Source organism: Equus caballus, chromosome X (genome assembly GCF_041296265.1).
Source record: "Equus caballus isolate H_3958 breed thoroughbred chromosome X, TB-T2T, whole genome shotgun sequence".
In the NCBI taxonomy this organism is placed as follows: domain Eukaryota; kingdom Metazoa; phylum Chordata; class Mammalia; order Perissodactyla; family Equidae; genus Equus; species Equus caballus.
Window position 1 is genome coordinate 96,235,242 of NC_091715.1, and position 24,330 is coordinate 96,259,571.

The 24,330-nt window shown below is 36.2% G+C and overlaps 1 protein-coding gene across 7 annotated transcripts in view; it reads left to right on the forward strand.

Moving 5' to 3' along the window:
• Positions 1–24,330, forward strand: part of DIAPH2 (diaphanous related formin 2) — an 814,964-nt gene that overhangs the window by 196,009 nt on the left and 594,625 nt on the right. For all 7 annotated transcript variants that reach the window (XM_023634106.2, XM_023634104.2, XM_001914669.6 and 4 more), the window contains 4 exons: positions 15,453–15,527; positions 15,606–15,675; positions 19,288–19,424; positions 21,184–21,292. In XM_023634106.2, coding sequence (XP_023489874.1) covers positions 15,453–15,527; positions 15,606–15,675; positions 19,288–19,424; positions 21,184–21,292 — 391 coding nt within the window. The remainder of the gene's footprint in view (positions 1–15,452; positions 15,528–15,605; positions 15,676–19,287; positions 19,425–21,183; positions 21,293–24,330) is intronic.

The window sequence follows — 24,330 nt, forward strand, 5'->3', positions numbered from 1 at the left end:
AAAGGTAGGTGCAGATCAATACTCTTAGAACATTTTGCATTGGACTACCTATGAGAAATGGAATAATGAGACAAGTTTTTATGATGCAGAAATGTGATCAGGACTTAAAATTGTGAGCACATCTCATAAGGCAGCATTATGAGCAGTATTACTAAAGCAGGGTTGTTTAATATTAGTATTTTAAATTTGTTTGCTTTAACTTTCAAATGCATAAATCATTTTACAAGACCCCTAGTACAATTTTTCATAGAGTAGGAAATAGTAAACCCAGTGCAGTTATGTCAAATTTTATGCCTTCCTTTAAAATCTTGGACAACAATTTGAATTCATGGCAACCATATCCATGCTTATTTAGGTAAGTTACTACCATAAATATTAAGTGACATTAAATTTTTAATTATATAATCTTAGCTTCAAAACACAATTTTAACTCAAGGCAGACCCAATATTATATCTCATAATAGAAGCAAACTGATCTGTGTGACCTATATTATTTTTACAAAGAAAAACATAGGAACCGCAAATACTGACTCAAGTTTCCAAAGGATTATTTTAGTAGGAAAAAATGTTATAGGCATTAAAGTAGAATAAAGGTTGGCTCTTGTGTTGGCATTTATTTTATTATTGCATGACATATGAAGCTCCACCAAGGCAGTGCATTTTCTCGTTTAAATGATGTGTTTTAAATGAGAAAACCAATATGTATATATAATAATTATCTAAAACAAGTAGAGACTTGTGACTGGACATGTCGTTATAAAAGTATATAAAGTCTAGCAGAAGAGTCTAGGCACACTAATTAAATGCATTTCTTAATGGAAGGCTAACTTCCATTTTAAAACATTTTATATGCATGTTCTATATATTCAAAATTAGTCTTGGGAAGAAAATGCTTATAAATATGTGTGCTATTTGGAATCTTCTGTTTTGGTTTATATGAATTAAGTTAACTAAAGGTCATGGACACATACTAGAGTTTTATATTCTCATATTATTGTGGGACTATACCTAAAACAGTTGCAGCTTACGATAAGAGATGCTAAGATGATCCCACTACCATTAAGATGAGGGTAAAAAGACAAACTCCACGTTAACAAGGAGAGAAGGTCATACTTTTCAAGAAGCCTAGGACAAGGGTAGATAATGACTTGAGTAAAAAATAGTTTCAATTTTCCTTGTAGGCAAGGGGAGAAAAGGAAGAGTCTTGAGAGACATAGCTGTTATCTGATGAATGACAGTGCATCTGTTTTTCAGGAGGGGCATTCGTTCTAATTGTGAACTCAAAGAATTTTATTTTGTGGCTCTTTAAGTGAGGGATATTGAACAACACAGTAGAGTGAGTCTTTGATAGTTTTCCATAAAGTACAGAGGATTTCTATGAATGCCCATTTCCTACGTGGGGCCTTGAGTTAAAAAAAAAAAATCAAAGTCATGATGTTTCTACAAAGATCCAGAGTAATAGTACGGGCATGCGGCTGCCCGGTAATCTAACCCACTGCTAAGGTGTACTTGAGAAATGTCTCTGAGGCTCTCCTCCTGGAATATCTATCATCTCAGCTGGACTTTTGATAGGAGCTGGATAGCTGACAATTCACAATTAAGATGCCAGCTGGCACCTGGAGTGCAAGTGTTCTGTGTGGTCGATTGAAAGGAGATCCGTGTGCACTAGATAACAGTGTTTGCTCTATGACCCCAGCTGTTCAACTGGTGCTAGATAATGGACAGCTAATTTGGGGAGATTTCCCACCTGGTCAGCAAAGCTATAGGTGTATAGCCTCTCACATCGGGTAGTTTAAACCTGAAAATCTTCTGTTGAGATGGAATCCATGAAGGCAGACTATAGAAGGCAGTATAACATTGTAGTGCGCTTTGAAAAACTAAATCAGCTTCAAGTGAGATAGCTTAGTGGTCTGCCCTATGAATATGAACTCAAGCCCTCATACACCCAGAATCAATCCACTCCTATTTGTTAGATCTGTTCTGCTGCATCCAGTGTTACTGAAAATATGCAGATTGAGTCCAATTCTGTCTATTTTGGAGGATACTGCTTGAGTACTGAGCACTGCTTTAGGTTTTTTATGAGACGAGGCAGTGGTACCATACCACCCTTGATACCAACTTCCAAGAGAGTTTCCTGGAGATCATTTCTTAAATTGGTACCCTCACCATTCATTCGTCAAAAAGTCTTGAACACCAAGTGCTAAACTGGAGTGTTAAGTGGATTTTTAAAAAATGGGGTTATCATAAATTTCCGTATGTGAATTAGCATTTGTCAAAGAATAAGGATATTCTGAAATGGATCCAGCAGTAAAACGATATTAAGCATTAATTAATTTTTGTTGATATAGAAAATGCTTAAGAGTTTTGCAGTGTCATTGGGGTCAGCATTATAAGCATCAATTAAAATGGCAAAATATTTTAAGTGTAAGCGGTATGGGACATTGAGCTGAGGGCATTCTCTGACTTTATGACATATTTTGTACATCAGAAAGACTTATCTGTCAGTTTATTTACTTATCATTACTTTTTCCCAGGAATAGAATGCAGGATGCGCTGTGTTGAGTTGTTATTATGTGAGCTTTTCATTAATTTTGGTTGCTGCTATTATTTTTGTTTTTGTGAAGTATAATAATGATTTTACATGTTGAAATCATATATCTTAATTTGCTGATGACAATAGTTTGATGCAAGCATTCACCTTAATGTATTTCTCAACCGTTTAAATTATCTTGGAAAATTGGAGTAATAAAACTTAAGAACAGACAGCTATAGAGGAGTTAATTTCGAAGGGTAAGAACAAATTATATATGCATATTGATTTTTCAAATATGTGGCTGGAAATTTCTCAAACATATTGATATGATGAATGCTAGATAAATATGAATTATCAAATAGGACCGTGGAGATATAAGCACCATGCTGGACACATACCGTGGAGCTATATATAAGCATCATGCTGGACTTTTTAGTTGGTGAGCTCACAGCAGATTTGAGATTATGTAATAGCAGTCAACTATTTTTGAATATGTAGAGGAATATAATCCTCTGTATCTTCTTTGTCTTAGAGAGCTCATCCATCCATTCAAGGTTTGGGCTCTGATCCCTGTGTGTATGATTTTGAATCATCTTTGACACTCCTTGTTCATCACATTTGCCCATTTTCTTATTTGCAATCTCTCTGGCGTAGTGTTTACATTTCTGTTGTCAGTACTCTAGTTTAGACCTCACTCCACTTGGAGATATGAGTTGACAGAGGAACTGACTGATCCAGCAAAAAGAGTTCAGTGGGTTTAGTAAAAATTCAACATAGTGCAAGTGAGTAAGGCAGAGCGCGAAGGGATAGAGAAGTGAAGGAAGTTAGCAAGAAGCGTAGGAGAGGAAAAACTTCAATTCGACCCTCTTAGCGTTGCTGGCTGGGTCTGAAAATTAAACTCACAAAGACAGATTAACAGGAGTAAAGCACACCAATTTTATTTAATTATTACATATATTTGGGGGCTTTCACAAGAGAATGAAAACCCAAAGAAGGAAACGGAGCAGGGAGCTTTTATGCCTTTTAGACGAAAAACACATTTGTGAAGAATTGACAATACAAAGGAGTCTGGGCTGGGGGTAGTAAATGGTGAAGAAGTAAGTAGGAGAATAAGGGTTAATTGAACAAGATTTGTGTATACAGCCTTCTTGGCCCTAAATTCCCTGTCTCAGGTGGTAAGACTGTCTTCCCTCCTCCTGGCACAGTGAGGGGACCTTTCACATGGGAGGTTTAGCTCCTGGGTTCAGGGAAGAAGGCGGGGGATGAGTTCAGAGTGACCTCATTGCTCTGCCCGTTTCTCAGCTTCCTTCAGATGAAGATATTCAGTATGCCAGGGTGCCATATTTGGGGGTAGTGTGTCCTGAACCCCATCAGATGCAACCTTAAAGTGACAGACCACCTCCTTCATGCTGAGTAAGGGGGCAAGAAAGGCTAACCCAGGAATACTATTCCCAAATTAAAGTTGAACGGCCCCACTTTTTCCAAATGCTTCCTAATACTTATATTTTGTGCTGAACAAGTAATTATTTTATTTATTGATATATGGGAAGCAGAGCAAAAGTTTATTTTTGGACATCTCCACTGTTTTTATTATCTAAAGTTTCCCTTGCTTTGAAGATGGAATCCATAACAAATAATTTTCAAAAAAACCCACAAAATGCCACACTGGTATTGCTTTCACTTCTGATATACACATTGATGATATTTTTATAAATTTTAACTTTCATTCAATATTCCTTCATGAAAGGAAAATACCAAAAATCTTGTAACCACTAATTGATGATTTTTAGGTTAGTTGTTGATAATATAGTTGAATGGGAAGTGTGTAAGGATTGAAGAGTTCTAGATTCCAATCGTGGTTTTGCCATTAACAAACTCTAATGACCTAAGACAAGTCACTAAAATTCTTTAGTTTCTTCATCTGTAAAATGAAGTGGCCATTATGAGGTAACACTTTGATTTTACAACCAGTGAAGCTACTCTGATCAGTGCATGTTCTTTCGTGGAGGTTGTTTGCACATGAAGACAAAACCATGTTGTTAATTATAATTATTAGTTTTTAACTGCTCCAATTGAAAAGAGAGTCCTTGCCATTTTGAAGAAGACCAAAGTTACTTCAGCAATTAAAATATTATGCTTTCTTTAAAAAGCATTTCAATGTTCTGAAAGACTCATCAAGTATAAATGTGTGTCTTTTAGGAGTAGCTGTGTTTCTAGATTTTCCTGAAAATGAGCGCAAGCCAGGTTGAATATAGTAGAAGGCTAATATCTCTTTCTTAGATACTGTATTCTACACTGTAGTCCTATAAAGGTTTTTGTCTATGTGTCATGTGCATGTTTATTTTTATTATTTTGTTGTTATTGCTTTAGATGGTTTATGTCACTGTGGAAGAGAAAAATAATGAGCATGTTTGGCTTAATTTGTCTTTGATAGGCCTCAACAATTCCCAGGTTGTTTAATGTGGGGTTATTAATGATCCTGATTATTCATTGTTCCATGATTGTGTATTCATTGAGTATTCATTGTTCAATGATTATGTTTTGAAAAAATTTATTAAAGTCGGCTATATTAAGATATTTAACTATGGTTAAGAGTGCACAGATAGACACATAATTTCCGTAGTATCTGTCAGTTTTAGAGGGAAAGGGTTTTAAAATATTGTATAAAATTAAACCTGAGAAGACCAGAACAATTCCCGTGAACAGATCACATTTGAGACATTAAAACATTCGGAGTTGCTGAGATTTTTTGACATGCACAATGAGGACCCGAAGAAATGTTTCTTTTTGGTTTGGTTGCAGTTATCCTGTGCTAAAGATATTCGTGAACATTACATTCCTTTGATCTTTGTCTACGTAGCTATCACACACTATAATGAGTCTTTAATTACATGTTTCTGGCACTGCACCTGGTAGGCGAGAAGGACTATTGCATTTCTGTTGTTCAGTCATCAAAGAGTAATTACCCTTCAACTCTCCTTACCCCTGTTACCTCGAAAGAAAATTCATTTAACTTCTCTGCTGCCCACCAGAATCAGAGAGTAGAACATGTAAATTGGTGTGGGAAAAGAGGAAATGGACTGTGGTAGGTGCTAATGCCTTTGGTTTCCTCCTTGCACTCAAAAAACACTTCTTACTTTATTCACAACAGATGAACTTGATGTCAGCTCTGTTTCATTCCCAGGGTTTGCCGGTTAGAAATGGGATCTCTTGGAGTAAGTTAATTTTACCAAAATTGCACTAAACTAAAAGAAATTGGATGTCCTATGGAGTGCATGATAAAATTTTAGCTGTATTACTTACCTTAGGAAAATAAACCAATACACTTTTGGGGTGGAAGTTAACATTTTATTATAAGTTTGACTGGTTCTATCACTAAGAAGGGAACTTTAGCAAGTGTCCTAACATAATTATATTCACAATTTCAAACACATGAAGAAACTTTAAAATATAACTAGCTTTCGCTTGAATATTTGGCATGCTCTGTCTCCCTCCTTCTCCTCTTCTATAGATTGAAGATTCCATTTTCATTTTCATTCACATTTTTGGTAAATTTTATTTTCATCATTACTGTGGGATAAGACCATCTCTTATACTTGTCTAACAATAATTTTTATTTATTTATTTATTTTGAGGAAGATTAGCCCTGAGCTAACTACTGCCAGTCCTCCTCTTTTTGCTGAGGAAGCCTGGCCCTGAGCTAACATCCATGCCCATCTTCCTCTGCTTTATATGTGGGATGCCTACCACAGCATGGTGTGCCAAGCGGTGCCATGTCTGCGCCTGGGATCCGAACCGGCAAACCCCGCGCTGCCGAGAAGCGGAACGTGTGAACTTAACTGCTGCACCACCTGGCCGGCCCTCTAACAATAATTTTTAAAGGAGGGTGGAGAAGAAAATATTCTTTGTTCTGTAGCCTGTTGGACATTTTAACAGATTTGGACTTAAGCCATTTCTACTATCTCCAAAGTAATTTTGAGAGCTTAAGAAATTGATTTTAATGAATAAGGAACTTTTATCCTTTGAGAACGATTTTTTATTTAAAGTATTGCCCTCAGGGGTGGCCCCCTGACGTGGTGGTGAAGTTTGTGCTCTCTGCTGTGGTGGCCCAGGGTTCACAGGTTCGGATCCCTGGAGCAGACCTAGCACCACTCATCAAGCCACGCTGTGGTGGCATCCCACATAAAATAGAGGAAGATTAGCACAGATTTTAGCTCAGCGACAATCGTCCTCAAGCAAAAAGAGGAAGATTGGCAAAAGATGTTAGCTCAGGGCCAATCTTCCTCACACACACACAAAATAATAATAAAGTATTACCTTCAGTAGATTTTTATATGTAACTCAGGCATTTACAATTTGTTGTAAATATGTAAGAAGAATTTGTTTTTTATAATGTGAGCAACCAGAAAGAGTGTACATTTGCTCTTTTGTGAGGAACTTTAAAAATGTGTGAGTAGTATGAAACAGAGCAGGATCTTTCCAATGAGACCTGATAGGGAGAATAAATGCAGCCAGAAAGAACTCTCATAAACAAATAGAGTATAGAGAGAAAGATGGAATGTTTTCTTTGGTGTTTTCTAAGGAAATTGTAATCTATCTCCGTATTGAAGTCAAAACCACTGAGAGGCAGAGCTGGAAAATTGACATATTTGACTTTTCTATGAATCAGGTGAAATAAGTGGTCAGTGAATGTTATGCTTCAAAAGAATATGCACAAATTTCTGGAAATGGCGGTATTACATTTAATAGCTACTTTAATTGGTAAGAAATACTTCATGCATTAATCCACCATGATGATAGTTTCCGTCGACATTCAAATGCCCTAGGCTGTTTTGTTTACTTTCATGTAGACAAACCTGAGTGGATGCATGTTTTTTTGGGACTAAGACCAAGGCAATCATAGCATATACAAATCCATGTTATTTTTGTTTTTAACATTTTTATTTATTTATTTATTATTTTGTGGAGAAGATTGTCGCTGAGCTAACGTCTGTGCCAATCTTCCTCTATTTTACGTGGGACGCTGCCACAGCATGGCTTGACAGGCGGTCATAGGTCCGTGCCAAGGACCTGAACCCATGAACCCTGGGCTGCTGAAGTGGAGCCTGTGAACTTAACCACTATGCCACTGGGCCTGCCCCTAACGTTTTATTTTTTAATGGATATATATATATTGATAGTGGAATTATCTATGAGGTTGATTTAGCTAAACAAATTATCCTTTAGAAAGGCTGAAAATACTAAGTTTTTCTTGGCTACTGATTGGAGATATTGATCCACAGACTGAATGTATGATACTGTTTGTGTTGGGTTGTACATTGTCTTTAATCACCTGGGGCCCTTTTTCTTTCCATAAGTACATATAAGTAATGTTCAATTTTAATTGCATTCCCAAACATTGCATTGGCAACATTGGTGTTAAAATGAGATGTTTTCCTGGTATTAAAATATGTAACACCATTTACAATCATCTGTAAAGTCTCCTCAACCCCTTGAATTAATTGTTTCATGTCTTATAATTTTACCAACTTTCTGAATTCCCCCAAGAAACTCTGAACTATCGTTCATTTTATTTGATGTTCTAGTGATTTGGGTTGTAGTATAAGATTACACATGGGAATAGAACACCATTAGAGAGAAATAAAATCCTTTGTACAGAGCACATAACCCTCTATGCTAGCCTTTAGCACTGCACAAACAGTGATAAAGGGATGACATGACTAATATTGGACTTCTGCACATGAGACCAATTGCCTTTACAGCTTATGGGACTCAGGATAGAACTTTCTAATTTTAGCTTTAACCCTTTTGAAAGATAGAGGTGAATCCAGACAATCTAATCATAAGTGTACATGCAGTCACTATTTCCTGTTATGTCTGTATTGTGAATGGTGTACTGGATCATCCATCCACTGAATCTTTGATTTTAAGTTATATTTACATGAATTGTAACTAAATAATTCGGAGTCTGAATCTCCAATTTATGGATAAAAGGTTGAGGTTTGGGGAAATTGTGAAAGGTTTCCCTTTACATGTATGGTGAGGGAGCAGAATCTCGTTTTCTCGTATGATAGATACATTTATAGTTTTTCTCACTTTGTTTTGCCCTGGAGAGCTAGAGAGAGAAAAATCTTGCTTTCTCTTGGATTTGGGGTTCAATGAATCCTTTGCTACTTTCATTAAATATAAGATTTTCTTTCCTTTGATCATGCTGATCAGTATAAGTGGGCCCTTTAAAAATAATGACTTCAGAAGTTCTGAAGGCTTGGGATAGATTTCTGTTTTAAAACCTTAATATATTTTGATATAATTCTTTCTGTCAGGATTATGCATAAACTGTAAATAGACTGTCTCTTTCCACATCCCCTTTTCCCCCCACCGGTGTAATTTCTATGTGTATTCTAGTGTGAATTGGCCAGCACTATAGTGAGCAATAAATATTCACAAAATTGAATAGTGACAAGTTAAAGAAAGCGCATAAGGTAATATGAGTACCAACTATTTAAATTATGAAGTCTTTTTAAAAAATAAATCAATAGAAGAAGTCTAGTGTCGTTTAGATTCTTCTGCATATTTCATATTAATTAAAATACTTTTCAATAAATAAATGATGAAATGTTATTAAATATGAATATTATTGAAAGGGAGTCTTTATGCCTAAAATTCATACTGTACTTTGGACTAGAAGATTCAAAGAGCATTCGAGTTTTTGGTTTTTAACATTTTCAAAAACGTCTTAAAAGAAGCTTTAGTGTGCTGTTTCACATGCGTTGTTTCATTTAGTAGTCACAAAGCCCTTATGGGGTATAGGTACTAGTCTCATCTCTATTTTGAAAATGAGAAAACAAGCTTAGAGAGTTTAGGAAACTCATCAAAGATAACACAGCTAGAATATGGTAGAGGTGGAATTGGAACCTAGATCTGTCTTTTTCTAAAGCTTGTGCACTTAAACCCATGCCACTATGTCTTTTCACAGCATATTCCATTGATGGATGGTGGGATAGTTTCCTGACCTTTGAGTAAACTTGGGAAAAGGTCTTTCATTTATAACTTCTTGAGCATCGTACCAGATATTGGACTGCCTGATAGATATTCAAGCCTTTTATACCTAAGGTCAGAAGATACTGTCTCATCGTGGGTCAGTCCTCTTGTTCCCTAGATGATCTTCTTAGCTTCTTTTTCGGTCTTCGGATCTAATGCTGGCCTTGCTCACTCATACCTTATTCGTCCTAACTGATCTTTCTATTGTTTTTGTTTGGGTGGTTCATTCGTTTCACCTGGTCCCCTGACAAATGATGGCTACAAACATCACCATGGATGTGTAGCATGTCAAGACGACTCTTTAACTTAGGTAACTTGACAACATAAAACCACCAGTATGTTTTTAATACCTAAAAACAATATTGTGGACTATATAGCCCATAAAAAAATGTATAAGCTACATTCTGGTTCTATTCTTTCGATAAGCTGCCTTACCTAAATCTTGATTGGATGTTTCAGTTGGAGTCTACAGATAGCTTTCCTTAACAGTATTTGGTAGATTTCTTATGAAACTTAGGACTTTAAAAGACAATAAAAACATGGATTGAAAAGTCCTTATCACACCTAAATGAATGAAGTAAGCTGTTAAATAACGTAAAGCATATACGGTCGTGCATCACTTAACAACAGGGGCGTGTTTTGAGAAATGTGTCTTTAGGCGATTTTGTTGTGCGAACGTCATAGAGTGTTCTTACACAAACCTAGATGGTATAATATGCTATATACCTAGGCTACATGGTACTAATTTTATGGGACCACCGTCATATGTGTGGTCCGTCGTTGACCAAAACATCATTATGTGGCACATGACTGTATTTGTGTGTGTAGACATATATAGATAGAAGTTCAGTGCAGTTTGGGAACAACCACCGATTCTTCTTCAGTGAGTTATTGGTGGAACCATTGGCCAGATGTTGTTATTGAAAACGTGTACTAGTCCTGTTAGTAATTTCTAATGATATGCTTGAAATAAACCTGGATTTTGGAGTCAGACCTGGGTGTGAATCCTAGATCTGATACTTAGTTGTTGAGTCATGTTTGCCAAGTCATTTCACTACTTTGCTTCTCAGGTTTTTTTTTTTTTTTTAATGTGAAAACAGTTTTCCGAATGGCCAAAGTTAAAAAGACTGACCATATGAAGTGCTGAGAAGGATTTGGAACAATTAGAACTGTGACACTTTGCTGAAGGAATGGCAAATGGTATAGCCACTTTGGAAAGCAGTATTTTAAAAAAGTTAAACATACACTTACTATAAGACTCAGCAGTTCCACCCCTAGTTACTTTTCCAAGAGAAATGAAAACATATGCTTACATGAATACTTACATGTGAATGTTTATAGCAGCTTTATTCATAATCATCAAAACCTGGAAACAACCCAGACATTCATCAGCTGATGAATGGATAAATAAATGGTGATATATCCATACAATAAAAAGGAATGGACTACTGATACATGAAACAAAATGGTTGAATATCATAATATTTATGCTAAGCAAAAGAAGCCAGACACTAAAACCTCCATACTGTCTGATTCCATTCCTGATGACGTTCTGGAAACAGCAAAACTCTAGGGACACGGATCAGATAAGTGGTTGGCCAGGGGGCTGGGAGTAGGGACAGGGGATTGACTGCAAAGGAAAATGAGGGAATGTTTTGGAGTGAGGGAAATGTTCTATATCTTACTTGTGTTGGAGGTTGCATGACTATACATTTGTCAAAATAATGAATTTCACTGTATGTAGATCGTATCTGAGTAAAAGAGAAAGGAAAAAAGCTTGTGTTTCAGAGTGGTTATGGGAGTTAGAAGAGGTCATTCTCCTCCCCCATTTTTCCTTCTGTTTGGTTCTTCATTATCCTCTGCTTCTTCTATGTCTCTTATAAATTTAGGGCCCATGATAGAATGCAATTTCTTATTTCAGGGTGAGATACTGCAGAAAATTTATATCTTCGTCTTTATCTGTGATCTCTGAGTCAGATTTTAAATCGAGTCATCAACTATATTTTTACCCCTCTGGATATTCCAATTAGTACTTAAGAACTCAGAGCTGGAATTTGCATACTCTGTAAAATACACCAAATATACTTGCTTCAATTGCGTTCCTGATCTCCGTCCTTTGGCGGTGGGAGTGCACAGTATGTTTGGGAGGGTGCGTAAAGCAATCTGGAGTTTTGCGCCTGAGTCCTGCCTGAGAAAGGCTTCCTCCACTTGTCAGCAAACCTTCCTCCCCTACCAGTGGTTCTCAAACTTGAGGGGGGGCATTAGAATCACTTGGAGGAGTCGTTAGAATGCAAATTGCTGGACCTTACCCCCAGAGTGGCTGATTCGGTAAGTCTGGGGTGGAGCTCAAGAATTTGCATTTGTAACAAGCTCCCAGATGATGTTGATACTGCAGGTTTTGGGCACACACTTTGAGAACTGCTGCTTTATGCTTACTTCTGGTGTTGCGGCATCAAAATTCCTACCTCAGTACAGCAGCCAACACTTTGTTTTTAAACTGCTTTGTCATTTCACGGCCACTTCTGTACTTGCTAAAATCAAGATATATGTATAGAGGGAAAATAGTAAGCATTTGGCTAGAGGCCACAAAGTGTTTCATATCTGAAAGACAGAAAAATGGTTCTGGCAAAAGAAAAAGGAAGAAGCGTAGGTCTAGCTGCACCTCTTCCTTTTCACGTCTTGAGTGTCATCATGCTACATCATAATCATTTTATCCCCATAGCAGCAGGCTCCCTTTGGACTCCCATTCTCTCTACTTTGAAAGTTCTGAGGGGGCCGTCCTGGTGGCACAGTGGTTAAGTTCACACACTGTGCTTTGGTGGCCCATGGTTCGTGGGTTTGGATCCTGGGCATGGACCTACAGACCACTCATCAAGACATGCTGTGGTGGCATCCCACATGCAAAATAGAGGGAGATTGGCACAGATGTTAGCTCAGGGCCAATCTTCCTCACTAAAAAAAAGTTCTGAGGACTCTTACTAGGCATCCTCTATCCATCCATTGGCCTAAAATATTCTCAGTTAAGACTTTTCACAGCCTAGTTTGTAATAAATAGCCCCTGCCTCCTCACATTTAAGTTTCAAGATTGTATTCTATTTTTTTTTCCAGACCAATAGTAATTTTCCCTGAATGAAACCACAGTACCATAACAATTTGAAGCAGTCTAGGATGTGTGGGTGACTGATTTTTCAAGTGAACAAATATAAATCATGCTCTTGTATCAAACAGTCCCCTAGACCAAGAAAGAAAGAACCCTAATAATTTTAATAGCATTGGGTGTTAAAACAATACGAGTAACATTTAGAATCTTAAAAATAATTTGTAGATGTTAAATTTAAGGAAATCGTGGATTATTTTATCTTCCCAAATGCCAAAGCAGATACTGAAGGCTGTATATATGAATTTGTTCAGAATTCCTATTATTTTATGGTGGCTGTAGGGTATATTGTACTGTAATGATATCTGCTGATTTCTCTCTGATAGATTAAATACAGTAGATTATGCTTAAAGCTGACGTCCTTTTCTCCTTCCACCAACACCCCACTGATTATCGAGGCTTTAGAGAAAATTGCTTATTGTGCTGGTTGATTACATGCCTCAACTGAATAGTAGCTTGCTGCCAATTATCATTACAATGCTGTATTGATCTTTTCTCATTTCCTCTATGGAAATTAAAGCAGAATATGTTTAAAATGAGCTGCTGTATATAGTGTGGATGTGATTGGTTCTGAATATTTGAGCTATTTGTTTTAAAATATATTTTCTTCACTATCTGATGTTTCTTACTGACATTCTCTTAGAAATTTAGGTCTCTGCTTTGTTGATAAGCTCTACCTTCGGTAGATGTGAAATGAAGTTTAAAGACTGTGGAATAGAAATATAGTCATGGTTTGTGTAGAGTATAGATTGTAAGCATTGCTTCGCAGGAGTCTGCTATATACAATCATTTATGTTTGCAAAGTTCTTGGGCAGTATGAGACTGATTCTCTCAACCAAACAAGTCAGTAAATTTAATTAAATTTGAATTAGCAAATAATTATTTAGTGTTGACTATATGTAAACCACTCTGCTAGGCATTATGGGAGACAGAAAGATGAATGTGATAATATAACCATCTTCAGAGAATTTATAGTCCAGAACGGTGGGTGAGACACGTGTGACAAGAATCATAATGTCACGCAGTACGAGATAAAAATACACGAGTGTTCAAAGGAAAAATAACTCATATTTGGAGGGAGGACTTATGGGGAAAAAACATTAATGAAAGAATTGACAGTCAATTTGAGACTTGAAAAGTTTGTGGAGATGGAGTTGGGGTTACCTTCTGGAAAGAAAGAATAAATGAGGTAAAGCTGGGAAGTGTAGGGACGACTCCAGGAAAGAGAATCTGTCTGATTTTTATTGGAACATGTGAAGCTAAATCTGCATCACAATTTTAAATGTGTTAGGTAGTCCAGAGGAAATTTTTAGCCAGAAGACTGTGGTTATGTGCAGTCTAATCTGGCAGTTTGTAAAGTGAATAAAAGAAAAGATTGAATGTGTGGAAACCCCAGTTGGGAGGCCCCTGGCATGTTAGAGGAAAGGTAACTAGGGCTATATGAGAATGTCAGCACCAACAATGAAAAGGAGGGAGGGGGCGTGTGTGGGAATCATTCTAGAAGTAGAATATTCATAACTGGGTGACAGAAAGTCAGACCAAGCTCTGCATGATCAGTCTTCCAGCCTTCTACCACACACGGGACTTCATCTCCTGCCACTCTCCCAAGCCTGCTTATTCAGCCGCAGCCGCACAAGTCTCCTCCCAGTTCCTGGAATATTCTCAGCGCACTAGCTACTACCTCAGTGCCCGATTTGCCCTTATTCTGTCCACTGGGAAAGTCCTCACTTCCTTGAAGGCTCTGCTCAAATACCGCCTTATCCAAGAATCTCTCCCTGACTACACATTGAAAAACAACATCCTGGGGGCCGGCCCTGTGGCCGAGTGGTTAAGTTCACACGCTCTGCTTCAGCAGCCCAGGGTTTCACCGGTTCAGATCCTGGGTGCGGACCTAGCACTGCTCATCAAGCCATGCTATGGTGGCATCCCACATAGCACAACTAGAAGGACCTGCAACTAGAATGTACAACTATGTGCTAGGGGGGCTTTAGAGAGAAGAAGAAGAAGAGAAGAAAAAGGAAAAAAAGATTGGCAACAGATGTTAGCTCAGATGCCAACCTTAAGAAAAATAACATCCTGGCTCTCTTTATACCATTAAGCAAGGTTTATTTTTCTTCATCATACCAAAGCACTGACATTTTGTCATATAGTTATTTATCTGTCTCCCTCTTTCTGGATAATAAGCTATATGAGGGTAAGGGGTAAGTTTTGTTGCCTGTTATGTTTCTATCATCTAGAACATGCCTGGTACTTAGTAGGCACTCAATAAATACTTGATGAATGAATGAACAAAATAAATGCAAAGGTGAAAGAGATGGGGGATCAAAAAATTATACCAATATTTCAAGTCTGAAGGATTCAAAGGATAGTGGTGTTATTAACAGAATATGGAAGAGTGGAAGAGGAGTTGATTTAGGGGAGCAGAAACATAAGGGAAGATAAATTTGGCTTATAAATTCAGGCTTAAGTATATGATGTGGGTGAAACCACCAAGGCAGTGCTGTGGAGTAGGCGATCTAAAATGTGAAGACAAGTCTGGGATTGAGGCAAAGATCTCTGAGTATCCTCGTAGAGTCAATACTTGAATCAATGGGAGTAGAAAAAGAAGGGCAAGCGATATAAAGACGGGATTATTGGATTTGAAAATCAAAATTTCATTTTGGACGTTTAATGTTTTATATATACAAACTTATTTATACTTTTTTTTTGTTTATTTCATAGCTGGGTTAACAACTTTGGCCATGAAGGTCTTGGACTCTTATTGGATGTGCTGGAAAAGCTTCTGGACAAGAAACAGTAAGAATAAATATGAAAAAAGATCACCAAAGGGGGAATTTTTAAGCACAATATAATGTTTTTCTTTCTTTCATTCAGACAAGAAAATATCGACAAGAAGAATCAGTATAAACTTATTCAGTGCCTCAAAGCATTTATGAATAATAAGGTAAGTAGTATTTATTTCTGCCTCTCTCGCAAAAGGTAAAAACTTGCCTAGCAGTATGAAAGTATGAAACAGGCAAAATAGTGGTGCTTATTCAGTTTACAAAAGGGTCTTTATGATGCAAATCATCGTGTTCATTTAAATATTATTTAAAATATACTTTGCTTCACAAAATATTTATTGGTAGGTTTTTGCAATCGTGCAAAGATATGTCTTGTTCCCAAATCAGATCATACTTTTTTTCTTTTATGGTAGTAGGAAAATTTAAATGTCATATGTTGAAGACGATTTCCTTACAGACAGTTTTTATTCCATTGAAAAGGAAAATTCCAAGCTATGGTTTGACTTGTTTTCTGAGAACATTATAAAGTTAAGATTTCCCTTTCTTTTATGTTCAGGTCGTGTCAGTGAGTTAACATACATAAAAGACATTTCTGAAAGGTAGTGGGTTTTTTTTTTGTATATGGATGATACCAGTTGCATTATGAGGGAGTCTATGAATTCTAGACAAAGGTTTTTCTTCTAAAAATAGTCTTTGCTCAGGTTCTGAAGTTACAGTCATTTTTTTCTATAAACTGTTTTCTTACTGTCTTAGAAATGATTTGCTTTATATTCCTATAGGGAAAATACCACTGATTAATTCACTAATTGCATAATTCCCCTTAGATGATGTTTTAATAATCTCAAATATTTAATAAAAATAAATTATAACAATAACCAAAAGCTTGCCAAATGTGAAATACAGCTATGAATAGCCAATGCAATGAGATTGTCTATTTAAGTAATCTGCAAACAGTCTTTCTTAGGCATATGGGATTACATGTAAGTATGTATGTATTATACACACATGTATCAGCAAAGAAGTTTTTGGCATGTGGAATGAATGCTCGCTAGCTGACGTGAGACTTTCATATAGAATATACTAGTTGTGCTGTTCTTAGAAGTTTGATCCAGGAAGATTTCCATCAGTACTAGTACAGAATTTCTCAACTTCTGTGCTCTTAGTCTTTGGCAACAAAGTTATGCAGAATCTGATGCGTAACAGGAAAGCGCTTAATGAACATTGCTTCTCCACAGCTCAAGATGAATCTCTTTCTTCAATGGAGGGAAACAAAGAAATAAGAAATAAGTTCTGCTAGAAATACATTTCTAGTACAACTCTGTACTAGAAATCAGGAGATATAGTCCCTGCTTTGTCACTAAGTTGAGTGGCCTTTGGAAGATCACTTGGCCTTTCTGGCTATCAGTCCCCTCATTCAGCTGTAAAATTAACTGTAGGACCCTTTGTTTTAAATTCGTATTGACTCGCCTGGTCAACTCTCACAGTTTTCCGGGATACTAAGTAACTATAATCAGTCCCTGGAGAAAGTCACGTTAGTGAGATTTCCTGCAAGTGAGATTTTCCCACAAGACATGTTCATGAGTCAATACATGATTACTTAAAATTTGGCAGTTTTGAAGAACATGATGATTTGACTTAGATTCTTCTAAACTACGGTTAAGCTTTAGTCAGGGCATGTTACATGTCTTGCACATAGGTGCTCAGGACATGAATAAATGGTTGATCTTTTAAGTTATAGTCATGTGAAACGATAGGTAAAAAGTACACGCTGAAAATGAAAAATGTACAGTGATTTATTCATTTCATGTTGGAATAAATTGTCATAATCAAAGAATGAGATGTCATTTCATCTGAAATGACTTAAACATCAAATTTCTTGGCCCCAAGGAGTTTAGATTACCTACTTCAAACACTCTTTTGCCTTATACAATGCTTGTAATAAGAGGATCATAAGAAGCAACCCATTGCCCCTTAACTTCCATTGCTGTAAGATTGCTCTCATGTTTAGATCAATGGTTTTCCATCATTTCTCATATCTTCATTTTTATTTTCAGTATGTCCCAACATATTAGAAACTATCTGTAAAATGAATGGAAATTTAAAAATTTAAATGATTTCACTCTCCGTCTAACTGGTTTTTAAAGCCATTATTTTAGGTTTGGTAATTGCATGGTTATCTATCTCTGTTTTACACGTGCATTTTTCACTGATTTTCCTTACTATTTGTTATCTACTAGCCACCTTTATGTCAGCCCTGGTGGTCTTGTGGTTAAGATTCAGTGCTCTTACCTCCTCAGCCTGGGTTCCTTTCCTGGTCAGGGAACTACACCACCCATCTGTCGGTTGTCGTACTGTGTCAGCTGCATGTTGCTGTGACGCTGAAAGCTATGCCACCAGTATTTCACATACCAGCAGGCTTACCCATAGTGGACAGGTCTCAGCGGAGCTTCAGTGGAGCTTCCAGACTAAGATAGACTAGGAAGAAGGACCTGGCCACCCACTTCCTAAAAACACTGGCCATGAAAACCCTAATAGCAGTGGAGCATTGTCTGATACAGCACTAGAAGGTGAGAGGATGGCAGAAGAGGACCGGGCAGGGTTCTGCTCTGCTGTACACACAGTCACTAGGGGTGGAATCCATTCAATGGCACTAACAAGAAAGCCACCTTTATACATATATATCCCTTCTATTTTCTTTGCTTCTTTTAAATCTTGTCTCTTCCGTTCCCTTTTTTTTTCGTCTTATCTCTGTATATAATTCCTTATTTATTATGACCTCTGGTAAAATCACATTTAAGAGCTTTAGCTATGTTTTTTTTTTTTTTCCTCCTGCATTCTTTTAGAAATTAAATCAGGAACCATGAAAATATTAATATGTATGATACTTAACTAAAGGTTAGCTTGAAATGGCAATTTTGCTCCAATAAAATGTTGTCAGATTTCAGCATTAGGCTGTGAAAAGAAGCAAACGTATCTCATAAGAAATCTGAGAAATACTTTGTGTGACAAAGATTGAAGAAAATATTACCTTCTTAATGTAGTGAAAGCCCAAGTTTTGGGCTTTCTTTAACATTTCTTTACCTGTTCATTCTTATAATGAGCATTCGCATGCATGTGTTGAAGCCTAGAAAATAAATGAATATGGTGTCCTCTCTGCCTAGTTGACTGTGACACTAAAACCCAGGCACCATTCCTTTGGGTTCATAGCTTTTGTAATGCAGCACAGCTGCCTGAAACGGGGAGGATAAGAGAGAGAAGGTATGGAAAAATCCATACAGAGGTTTATTGCTTCTTTAACTGGCATATAGTATACACAAGAGCTTTTCAACATTTTACCCTGTTTATTCAACTTAATTTTCCACACAAACATGTTGGAGAATTTAACCATGAATTCCAGACATCTCCAGGGAGACCCAGTGACATAAGTAGAATTACTTTATAAAATCATATCAATATGTGCTTTACATGTTCTTCTTTGTTGAAGAAATACTGATTGTTCCCATATTTCTCCCAATTCTTTATGGAATTTTTAGGCAGGCTAATGGAGATCATCTGATCAAGGGACAAAAACTCCAAGATGCAGTCATTTCAAATAAAAAAAAAGTACAGGATCAATAACTGCATTTGGAGAACATTCGTATTGTTAGGTAGAACCTCATTGTGGAGGTATGAGTTTTTAGGAAATCATTCTAAGTTGCCTTTTGTAATTAAAGGTATGTTCCAAAGACATTTTGAATGAAGATCCTTTTTTGTTTTTGTTTTTGTTTTTTTAGTTTGGATTGCAAAGGATCCTAGGAGATGAAAGAAGTCTTTTACTATTGGCAAGAGCAATTGATCCCAAACAACCCAGCATGATGACTGAAATAGTAAAAATACTTTCTGCTATTTGCATTGTTGGAGAAGAGAACATGTAAGTATTGCTATATTATTATATTAACTGCATGGAAAATGACACGAGAAATTAACAAGTCTTACTTTTGTGCTGTCTCTTTAGTTAACGTGCATGAAAATAGTATTAAATTTTGGAAAAAATTGGCATTTTTATATTATCTATTTGCATTTTAGCCTTTTGTTTTTTGATTCTCTGAAAAATAGGTTTAAACAGATAGAATCCTAATGGGAAATTCTTCAAAATTTGATTCAGAGTGAATGAATAGAATTTTGTTTAGCCGAAGGTAAAGTAAACATTAGAAAAGTAGGAAAAAGTCAGTTAGAGAGTAATTTTGGCTAAATACACACACATATACATAACCCCCCCCCCACACACACATATGCACATCACAAAATTTAACTTAACTAACTGAATTAACTAGATACTTTTATTCTGTACTGTTATTTTATAGTATTTTATATTTATTACTTTATCTGCCTAAGGTTAAGTGAAAAGATGAAGCAATTATTCATAGAATGAAATAAACTAACTTGTTAAAAAGAAAGAACAAAAAGGCTGTTGGTAATTATTCAGAGGGCATGCATGTGCCAGTTTCTGCCAGTTGTTGCTGACTATGCATTAGATCGTTTCTTCTTATGAAAATGATATTGAATCTGAAGCAACGTTTCAGATGTGATGTCATTAATAAGTCCAGTTTGTGAGAAACCATTGTGATAAAGAATGAAATACCTGCTAAGGACATGAGCTAAAATATTTCTTCTGGGCACTTTGTGTGACAGTATTAATTTCAATTTGAATCAGACAGCGCCATGCAAAGATTTAAGAATATTCTAATATGTTGATTTTCTCATACCTGTTAGAATAAAATGAGATGTTGCTTAATGCTGGCTACTGTACTTAGCAACCAAAAGGCAAACACTAAACAAAAATATTATCATATAGCATTAATTGTCTTATCTCCATGAGAACAAACCGAGAATGAGATAGCATATGCAAATGTAAGGTTTTCTTAGGTTTTATAAAAAAATCAGTTTATACATGAGTAAGAAACATTTTCCTAGTCAATTAGATTTTCAATACTTAATTCATATTATAACCTCCCCTGGTATATTTGTTAAGATTAATTATAATTTCAGGTATAGTTTGATAAGAGTAATATACTACATAGAGGTTAATTTCATTCACACACTGTACAGAGAGAGTTTCAATGTTTTTGTTTAGATAAATAAGTTTCTTGTGCTAGGTAATTATAGACACTTCTCTAGTTACCTAAGCTTTCTCTTTTAGATTTTTTTTTCTTGTTCCATTTAAAATAATGTTGGTTTTTGAAATTTCTTTTAAAAATATTAGTCTTTCTAGCGCTTTATTATAAAATTACAGTTTGTTTATACTTGAATAAGCTTTTAATAATTGTTGATGCCGTATTATGTTTAAGTGATATTACTATCTATGTTAACACATGAAATATCAAAACCTGAAAGTTTAAATGTCAAAGTTTATCAATTAAGTGTCTTTTAAAAATTGTCACCCAGAAAATTATTTTCCTCGAGATTTTTTAATTGAATTTTTATTTTGATACCCTAAAATTATTTAATGCTGTCAATATTTGGCTTGTAGAAATATGTGGATGGGAACACAATTCTTAGATTGTAATGGTCTATATAAACATCAAGCTCCAGAAAGAAAACAAGGGAGACTGCAAGAAATAACCCATATTCATAATGTGTGTGTAAGATATATTTCTCATTTCTGTTTCTTTTTCTATATTTCTCTATAGTCTAGAGAAACTTTTAGGGGCTATAACCACAGCAGCAGAAAGAAATAACAGAGAACGGTTTTCACCAATTGTGGAAGGATTAGAAAATCATGAAGCTTTGCAATTACAGGTGAGTTAGTTTTGTCTTAAATTGCTTCTAAGGCTATATTTAGAGTATTCATTTTGGCTGACACCACCTCCATTTTAGCTAGAATTTAAGGAGAACAGAACGTAAAAATGAAATTCTTCCTGTTGCTTGGTCATTCATAAAAGCTAGAAGTTTTGTCTGTGAGAATAACAAATTGTTTAAAATTAGGAAAAGCACTTTGGCTTGTTGTAAATATGATGATTATGATTATCATTAATATTTGGGTAGAAATTTAGTGATTAGTGTAATAAACCACGGAAATTAAAGCCTTAGCAATAATCAGGGCAATAGGGCAAGGAGTTCAGCCAATGCCATTTTCCTAACAAGTGGTAATGAAGTCTGTGGGCTTGTTGCAGAAATTTAAGAAAGCTAAGCACGTCTCTCTTTGTGCCATTCACACACCATTCAGAAGTCTGACTCACCGGAAGAGGGAAGATTGAATCGCAATTCTTAGGTCAGGGTCGATTTAATAGCCCCGTGTAGACCCAGCCTACACGTCTTCTTCAGAAAATGACAAAACTCACTATCTTTTCGTAGATGGTTTCAGGATATGACTCATTTTATGAAAGAGAACTTTGTTCTTGAGTGATGAGAACTCGTATTTATTGACCATACTTAAGATGTGAGATCCTGGACTAAATATTTTAATTTACATATGTTATCTGACTTGATTCTCACAACAACCCAGCTGTGTAGGTACTGTTATCATCTCCATTTTGCTTATGAGACAAATAGGCTAAGTGAGATAAAATAACTTGTCTAAGGTGACACAACTTGTAAGTGGCAGAGTCAGAATTTGACAACCAGGCTTGTTGGTCTCCGACGCTCATCTCTTTCTTTTAGACGGTGTTTACCATTTAAAGTTCCATGGGAAACTCTTTCTGAAATATTGTTTTAAACTCCTGTACTGTCATTCAGCCAGGCCTGCTGGTCTAGTGGTTAAGATTCAGTGCTCTCACCACCGTGGCCCAGGTTCATTTCCCGGTCAGGGACCCACACCACCTGTCTGTCGGTTGTCATACTGTGGGGGCTGCATGTTGCTGTGATAGTGAAAGCTATGCCAGTGATATTTCAAATACCAGCAGGGTCACCCGTGGTGGACAGGTTTTTCAGTGGAGCTTCCGGTGTAAGATAGACTAGGAAGAGGGAACTGGCCGTCCACTTCTGAAAAAATTGGCCATAAAAACCCTATGAACAGCAGTGGATCATTGTCTGATGTAGCGCCAGAAGGTAAGGGGATGGTGCAAAAAGACCAGGTAGTGTTCCCCTCTGCTGTATACAGGGTCGCTAGGAGTCAGAATCGACTCGAGGGCATTAATAACAACGAAGTGTCATTCAAGAAAGAGAAGATGGTTCCACATTTAATTTTGTCAAGTTATTTTAGTAGTGAGTGTTTAAATATTCACATTTCTTATGTAAAACAAAGAGTTTCTTTTCCCCTTTTGTATTGTTTTATGAAGTATTAGTATCTTTTTTTGCCAGAGTTTGAAACTACAGAAGATAGATGAGTTGGCTTGTCCAAAGAGAATACTTTAGTGTTACAAAACTCTAATTCCTCTCCAAATATTTAAGGAAATTTGTTAGTCGTTACTTCTACTCCAACCATGATGAGCATTTTGGATAAACTTTTAGGGTGTGCCTTTTATGTCCATTGTATTACATTTTTTAATAATCGGGCTATTTCCTTCCAATGTTTTTCTTTTTATGATACACTCATTATAAAATTTATCTCAATATCATTTTATATTTCTACTGAAAGGTTTGAAAACTGTCTTTTGCAGATGACTTCTTGAAATCTTTCTTCTTGTTCCTGTGGTTGGGCTGACCTAACGAAATTTCATTGGCTTGAGTCATATGTAGGAGTTGGTACTTGGCTTGCAAAGTTTGTTTAGGAGGAGTTAAGTGTTTTAGATATAGTCAAAGTTTTCATTACTCAGATCACCCACACTCTCAAAATCACACAGCTGTTGAAGGGTAGAGCTGTGATTTGAAGCCAGGTGTTTGTGATGACAACATGTGTATATTGCACTGTCTGACCTTTAAGATGACGCCTCTGGGGTAGCGTAGGTCACCCCAAACCATGAGGCGGGAGTGACCTTTGCCAGCGTTCGGGAAACTGGACTGAATGGAATTGATAAAGAGGCAAGTTGTTAACAAGTAACATCTGGGAGAATCATAGACATCTTGCTAGGTGCTCAAGAAACTGTTGAATACTGATTATAGATGCAAACATATGCAAATCACAATTTGAAATTTCCTATTTTTAATGAACTACAGAAATTAGTAATTTGTTATGTACAGAGCCTATTACTCTCACAAGAATTGTGAAGTGGGATTTTTGTTTGGACTACTTCACGTGAATGAAAAAATATCATGTAAAAGTTCCAAAATATATTCAAAATGCAGAATGAAAAACAAAAGTTTAAATCTGTTGTTTAAAAAATATAATTAGTGCTGTATTTTAACAGAATTACTTTTCTATTTCTGTGGTATCCTGAGACTTCTCCAAATGTTATTACAGTCTCAGGAAGTAATTCTGTTAAAATACAGGACTAATTATATTTTTAAATAACAACTATATACCTTCTTTTTCTTTTTTTGGATTTCAAAAGAGGTTCTTAACTTCTCACAGAGGTTTTCTAGCTCATCTTTAAAGTGAAATTTTGTACTATGACAGAATTTTCATTATCCTCAGTGGTTCAAGAAGTAGACAATAAATCATGTATCTTCATATGCTCTCTCTTCATTGACTTCCCTCAGCTTAGTAGCACTCTCTCAAGTCTCCGCCATACTTCAACACCTCCTTTTGATCCTCTTATCCCTCGAACTAGCCTCTCATCTTCCTTTTTCATTTTATCGTCCAAACCTCTACAAGAATCATCTCTACTTGTTTTCTCTGTTTCCTAAGTTAACTTCTACAACTCAGCCTTTTTGCAGTTCTCACAATGGTTAACAGTCATCCTCTAATTTCAAAATCCAGTGGACTCTTTCTAATTCTGATCACTTGGCACTGGTGATCA